The sequence below is a fragment of the Stomoxys calcitrans genome, chromosome 4 (assembly GCF_963082655.1).
Source record: "Stomoxys calcitrans chromosome 4, idStoCalc2.1, whole genome shotgun sequence".
NCBI lineage: Eukaryota > Metazoa > Arthropoda > Insecta > Diptera > Muscidae > Stomoxys > Stomoxys calcitrans.
In genome coordinates, this window is record NC_081555.1 from 139,985,675 (window position 1) to 139,993,207 (window position 7,533).

The 7,533-nt window shown below is 38.4% G+C and overlaps 1 protein-coding gene across 1 annotated transcript; it reads right to left on the minus strand.

The window, feature by feature from the left end:
* Positions 1–1,594: 1,594 nt before the first annotated feature.
* Positions 1,595–3,145, minus strand: LOC106092657 (uncharacterized). Its single transcript, XM_013259568.2, has one exon. It carries the CDS (start codon positions 2,999–3,001, stop codon positions 1,610–1,612), a length of 1,392 nt encoding a protein of 463 aa, XP_013115022.2. The 5' UTR covers positions 3,002–3,145; the 3' UTR covers positions 1,595–1,609.
* Positions 3,146–7,533: the final 4,388 nt, after the last annotated feature.

Consider the following 7,533-nt stretch of genomic DNA (forward strand, 5'->3'; position numbering starts at 1 on the left):
TTGAAATTTGGGACAGTGAGTTGTGTTAGGCCCTTCGACATCCCCCCTCAATTTGGCTCAGATCGGTTTAGATTTGGATATAGCTGCCATATAGACCGATCCTCCGATTTAGGGTCTTAGGCCCACAAAAGCCACAATTATTATCCGATTTTGATGAAATTCGGGGCAGTGAATTGTGTAAGGCCCATCGACATCCTTCGTTAATTTGGTTCAGATCGGTCCAGATTTGGATATAGCTGCCATATAGATCGATCCTCCGATTTATGGTGTAAGGCCCATAATAGCCACATTCATTATCCGATTTTGCTGAAATTTGGGACAGTGAGATGTGTTCGGCCCTTTGACATATTTCTGCAATTTGGTCCAGATCGGTTCAAATTTGGATATAGCTGCCATATAGACCGATCTCTCGATTTATGGTTTTGGGCCCATAAAATGCTCATTTATTGCCCGATGTCCCCGAAATATGGAACAGTGAGTTAAGTTAAGCCCCTCGACATATTCCTGGAATATGGCACATATCGGTTCAGATTTGGATATAGCTTCCATATAGACCGATATCTAGGTTTTAGGTTTTGGGGCCATAAAAGACGCATTTATTGTCCGATGTCGCTGAAATTTGAGACAGTGAGTTTGGTTAGGCTCTTCGACGTCCTTCTTCAATTTTGCCCAGATCGGTCCAGATTTGAATATAGCTGCCATATAGACCGATCTCTCGATTTAAGGTTTAGGGCCCATAAAAGAGGCATTTATTGTCCGATTTCGCCGAATTTTGGGACAGTGCTTAGTGTTAGGCTCTTCGACATGTTTATGCAACTTGGCCCAAATCGGTCCAGATTTGGATATAGCTGCCATGTAGACCGATATCTCGATTTAAAGTCTTGGCCCCTTAAATGGCGCATTTATAATCCGATTTCACTCAAATTTGACGCAGTGACCTATGTTCGGCTTTTCGACATCCGTGTCGTATATAGTTCAGATCGGTATGAGATATATGAGTATAAGGTACGAATTTTGATGAAAGGTGGTTTACATATATACCCGAGGTGGTGGGTATCCAAAGTTCGGCCCGGCCGAACTTAACGCCTTTTTACTTGTTTACGTTTATTTTTGCAAAACGTCAATCATTTAGTCCAAAAATTATATTTTACATATTGAGAGCGAGTATTTCAGAGTACATACTTAAAGAGAGTATTTCACTCATACAGTCTCATTTTCATTTTGGGCATCGCAGGTGTAATACGGAAATATATATTAATCCTGCGATGGCCAAAGTTCGGCCCGGTCGAACTAAATCAGTTTTTACTTGTAAGTTTCTGCTTTTGTATAGGAATAAAACCCCATTGTACATTTTCAATTTAAATAAAACTTTTTTTATTTTATTTAAGAATAAAATAAATTATTGATAAACAAGTTTTGGTTAATTATAAATATTTGATCTACGATTGTAATGGATGTTATACTATATGAACCCTTCATTTAAATCTTGAACCCAATAAGTATAAACAAATTTCTTTTCAATACATTAAATATTCCGTAATTTTTTTCTAAAAATTAAATTTTAGAATAAAAAAACTTAAATTTCAGGACTGATAAAAAAATTTAAAAATTAATAATTTTTATGTTCGAAAATTTGACATAATGCATGAATATTCATCGAATGCTGCTGTAGTTTGTTGATTTTCTGTTCCTTGATTAATGTTCCGAAATCATTCTGCATTAATAGAGGTTGGTCCAAAAGCGGTGGGCTGGCTGCCTGACTTAAGCCAAGGGTATGGGAAGGCAAGTCTTCGGTGGAATTTTTACTGCGAGAAATATTTTCCACCATATCATTTTCTTTTACATCATCCCATGGATGATTGCAAAGAGTTTCAAGACTGGGTGACTGATCTAAATCAAGGGTATGTGCAGACAAGTCTTCAAAGGAATTACTCTTAGAAATATTATCCATCATGTCTTTCTCGTCAATAACCATTTGAATTGCCTTGGATGTACTTGGACTTGGTTCAAGGCCCATTGGGTTATGAGGATATTTTGTTTTTATAAAACAAAATTTTATTAAAATCTTTAGTTTTCGCCATTGCTTTTGTGCAGACAAGTTTTGTTTCAAAGCCTCAACATGGCCTGAGGATTGAAGGAATGCATTGTTTGACGCCATAAAATTCTGCTGATCCATGGGGTCCTGATGTGACTGCCTATCCATTGATAGAGAATCAATAAACGTTTGCCCTCTTGCCGAAATTTTATTAGTTTCGAGATTTAAGGGCTGCATTTCTTTTTCATTATTGGGCCCTGCATCACTTTTCCTCCTTTGCTTCAACATTTTCTGCTGGATATTCATATGGGATATAGCATTGCCATAATTAATCCTTTGCAATAATCTCGCTTTTCCATCGAATGAGGACTCACTGGAACTTTGCAAATCTCTGCTATGCCTAGATCGGCAGGAGTTCACTTCCCTTTTGAACGCTTTCTGGTTGATACCCTCCTTCAACTGGTTGCTCAATTTTCCCATTAACATGTTTTGCATATTCCAATTGGAAATTTCGTTGCCATAATTGTTGCGCCTGTTAACTTGGGCCTTAAGATGTTCATGTCTTTCGCGTTGCTGCTTTCTCCATTCCTGCTTGTTGAGTATATCAACTCGCCCATGCGATGTTGGAAAAGGTTCCCTAGACCTTAAGGCATTCTCACCTAAGCCATTAAGTCTTGAATAGTATTGACCCACTTCTTTGGCACGTATTAAATTGGTTATGAGTTTCTTTTTGGCCTGCTTTTCTTGTGCTTCTTGACATTTTCTTTTCTCATCTGCCACTCGAATGTCTTCAATTTCCTTGAAAAGTCTTTGTAAGCGAACTTGGCGTAGTCTTCTCTCTACGGCCTTCTCATCGAATTCCATAATGCGTTCATATTCTTCCCTAAGTTTTTCATATTCTCCATTTTTCTTACTCTTTGTCAGCATGCGTCGAAAATGGGGCGTCGATTTGATTTCGTATGACATTTTGCAAAAAAATTTTTTTTGTAAACAAAAAAAAATGTAAAAAAGAAACTTTTGTAAATTTTAATGCGAAATACAATTTTACTTTTTATTTGGATAAAAATTTTGGGCTTAAATTGATTCCTTATTTCTTAAAATTTAAAATTTTTCGAACTCCAAATTCAAAATATTGACATAATTAAGAAAGCTACTTCATAGAAATAGAATTGACAAGTAACAACACCCACCATGGCTCGCATTCGTCAAGTTCTTTAAATTACTTTTTCAATATATATATGAGCTATATCAAGTTATTGACCGATATGGACCGTAGAAAAATACCATCTCCAAAATTTCAGGCAAATCAAGTAAAACTTGCGCCCTCCAGTAACTCAGAGTGTCAAATTGGGAGATCGGTTTATATAGCAGCTATATCAGGTTATCACCATTCAATAGCAACCGAGGTTTCAGACAAGGAGACAGCCTATCGTGTGATCTCTTTAATATCCGCTGGAAAAGATTATACGAGATGCACATGAGAATAGATATGGCACACTTATCACAATGGAACACATGCTACTCGCCTGTGTTCCATGATATCGACATTATATCGACTGCAGCATTTGAAAGAATCGAAAGAGAGTCAGTGAAAATGGGTCTGGAAGTAAATGGAGATTAGACGAAATGGATGGTTTCAACTCCCAAAACGCCTTGTACAAGCGAGCAGATAAAGAAAATGAAGAAAGTTGGGAACCACAACTTTGAGACAGTCAGTAACTTTATCTACCTCGGCACCGCCGTAACCGAAACGAATGACCGCAGTTTTGAGATAAAGCGAAGAATAATACTGGCAAACAGATGCTACTTTGGACTCAGTAAGCAGTTTAGAAACAAGGCCACCTCTCGACAGACGAAGACTACACTATACAAGACACTGATAACTTGTGCTGTTATATGGTTGTGAAGCATGGGTACTTGTGAAAGCAGATGAGGCAGTGCTTGGAGTATTTGAGAGAAAGATTCTTCGTAAAATATATGGACCAGTTTGCGTCAATGGAGAATATAGGCGACGTATGAACCACGAGCTGTATGACGACGATAGCATAGTTACACATATCAAAATACAACTGCTGCGTTGGCTAGGTCATGTTGTCAGAATGTATAAAGAAGCTCCAGCAAAGAAGTCTTTTGAAGGCAAACATGGTGGTATATGCAAACCGGTAAGACCAAAAGCCCGATGGAAAAATCAAGTGGTGGGAGACATCTCGAAACTTGATGTCAGAGATTTTGGAATGAGAGCAGAAGATCGAGCGCTTGGAACGCTATTCTGTTCTGGCAAATGTCCGATTAAGACCATACTTGATAAAATTTCATCCAAATAGGATAAGAATTGCGCCCTCAAGACGCTCAAGAAGTCAAGACCCAATATCGGTTTATATGGCAGCTATATCAAATATAGGCCGATTTGGCCTATTTACAATCCCAGCCGACCTACACTCATAAGAAGTATTTGTGTAAAATTTCAAGCGGCTAGCTTTACTCCTTCAAAAGTTAGCATGCTTTCGACAGACACACGGACGGACGGACATGGCTAGATCGAATTAAAATGTCATGAAGATCAAGGATATCTATAATTTATAAAATCTTAGACGCATATTTCGAGGTGTTACAAACGGAATGACGAAATTAGTATACCCTTGGGTACCCACCACCATAGATTCCGCTAAAACTGTACCGTTATTAAGTGAGTTTGTATGAGAATTATTTTGTAGCAATCAAGTCGGGAATTGATTGAGGCTTCAATGGCTTTAAAATGTCATATCGGGATATCGATACTTATCACCCCATGTCACCATATTGACCGATTCAGATGAAACTGGGCACTGATATTGTAAGTCATAGGAAAGGTTTTAGGGTCAAAATTCAACCAAATCAGGTGACAGCTTAGGCTTCTAGGAGATCAAGAAATCAACACCGGGGATCGATTTATATGGGGGCTATATCAGTTTATAGACCGACTAGGATCGTACTTGGCATGGATGTTGGAAGACATAACACAAGTCTTTGTTCCAAATTTCAGCCAAATCTGACGACAAATTATGCTTCTAGGGGCTCAAGAAGTCAAAACCGGGGGTCGGTTTATATGGGGACCATCCGATATGGCCCATTTACAATCCCCTACGATCTATAACAATAATAAATATCTGTTCAAAATTTCAAGTAGCTAGCTTTACGCGTTCGACCACTATTGTGATTTTCACAGACGTACGGACGGACTGACAGGCATGGCTAGATCGACTCAGAATGTTGAGACAATCCAGAGTATATATGCTTTATGGGATCGCATACCAATATTTCGAGATATAACAAACGGAATGACTAGATTAGTATACCACCATCCTTTGGGGGTGGGTAAAAAAAAAACCAGTAAGGAAAGACAAAAGTCAGGCGGTGCCGACTGTATAATATACTACTCCTACCCTGTAAGTACCAAGTGGGAGCAATATCTAATTCTTAACCAATTTTGATGCACCTCGCCGGATGTTTTCAGATGGGTTATTAAACATTCCTTATCACATTTCAAACTGTAATAATACGGTTGACAAATGACAACATTATTGCAAATTACCCAAATTCTGACGAACATGTATATGGGAGCGTGTATATATATATATGGGAGCTATAAATAAATCTGAACGGATTTCAAACACTATAGATATTGCAGTAGTCGTCGAGTAAAGCGTTGTGCAAAATGTTGGCATGATTGGTCAATAAATGCGTTTGCCGTGGCTCTAGAAGTAAAAATCTGGCGATATACATATATGGCAGTTATATCTAAATCTGAACCGATTTCTATAATATTCATCCATAGCATTTAGAGTCATAAAAAATCCTTCGAGCCAATTTCGAGAGAATCGGGTAACAAATGAGGACTTTATTTCAATATTTCTCAAAGTCGGAAGAACATATAAAGGGTGATTTTTTTGAGGTTAGGATTTTCATGCATTAGTATTTGACAGATCACGTGGGATTTCAGACATGGTGTCAAAGAGAAAGATGCTCAGTATGCTTTGACATTTCATCATGAATAGACTTACTAACGAGCAACGCTTGCAAATCATTTTCAGTGAATGGGCCCTAGAAAAGTTGGCAGAAAATCCGCTTTTTTATCGACAAATTTTGTTCAGCGATGAGGCTCATTTCTGGTTGAGTGGCTACGTAAATAAGCAAAATTGCCGCATTTGGAGTGAAGAGCAACCAGAAGCCGTTCAAGAACTGCCCATGCATCCCGAAAAATGCACTGTTTGGTGTGGTTTGTACGCTGGTGGAATCATTGGACCGTATTTTTCAAAGATGCTGTTGGACGCAACGTTACGGTGAATGAACACATTTCGAACCGAACACTGATTTTGGTAATAAAATTCAATGATTTGCATAGTACAATAGTAGTAGTAGATGGTTAGGAGACGGAAGCTGCTGTAAACGTAATGAAAACAGGGTCTTAAAAGTCCTCTTTGCTGCTTTAAACGTTAAAAAATACATAAGAGTAGAGTAGAGTAGAGTAGAGTAGAGTAGAGTAGAGTAGAGTAGAGTAGAGTAGAGTAGAGTAGAGTAGAGTAGAGTAGAGTAGAGTAGAGTAGAGTAGAGTAGAGTAGAGTAGAGTAGAGTAGAGTAGAGTAGAGTAGAGTAGAGTAGAGTAGAGTAGAGTAGAGTAGAGTAGAGTAGAGTAGAGTAGAGTAGAGTAGAGTAGAGTAGAGTAGAGTAGAGTAGAGTAGAGTAGAGTAGAGTAGAGTAGAGTAGAGTAGAGTAGAGTAGAGTAGAGTAGAGTAGAGTAGAGTAGAGTAGAGTAGAGTAGAGTAGAGTAGAGTAGAGTAGAGTAGAGTAGAGTAGAGTAGAGTAGAGTAGAGTAGAGTAGAGTAGAGTAGAGTAGAGTAGAGTAGAGTAGAGTAGAGTAGAGTAGAGTAGAGTAGAGTAGAGTAGAGTAGAGTAGAGTAGAGTAGAGTAGAGTAGAGTAGAGTAGAGTAGAGTAGAGTAGAGTAGAGTAGAGTAGAGTAGAGTAGAGTAGAGTAGAGTAGAGTAGAGTAGAGTAGAGTAGAGTAGAGTAGAGTAGAGTAGAGTAGAGTAGAGTAGAGTAGAGTAGAGTAGAGTAGAGTAGAGTAGAGTAGAGTAGAGTAGAGTAGAGTAGAGTAGAGTAGAGTAGAGTAGAGTAGAGTAGAGTAGAGTAGAGTAGAGTAGAGTAGAGTAGAGTAGAGTAGAGTAGAGTAGAGTAGAGTAGAGTAGAGTAGAGTAGAGTAGAGTAGAGTAGAGTAGAGTAGAGTAGAGTAGAGTAGAGTAGAGTAGAGTAGAGTAGAGTAGAGTAGAGTAGAGTAGAGTAGAGTAGAGTAGAGTAGAGTAGAGTAGAGTAGAGTAGAGTAGAGTAGAGTAGAGTAGAGTAGAGTAGAGTAGAGTAGAGTAGAGTAGAGTAGAGTAGAGTAGAGTAGAGTAGAGTAGAGTAGAGTAGAGTAGAGTAGAGTAGAGTAGAGTAGAGTAGAGTAGAGTAGAGTAGAGTAGAGTAG

Coding starts and splice junctions, on each gene's coding strand:
- LOC106092657 (XM_013259568.2), bottom strand. CDS start 3,001: ATGTCATACGAAATCAAATCGACGCCCCATTTTCGACGCATGCTGACA.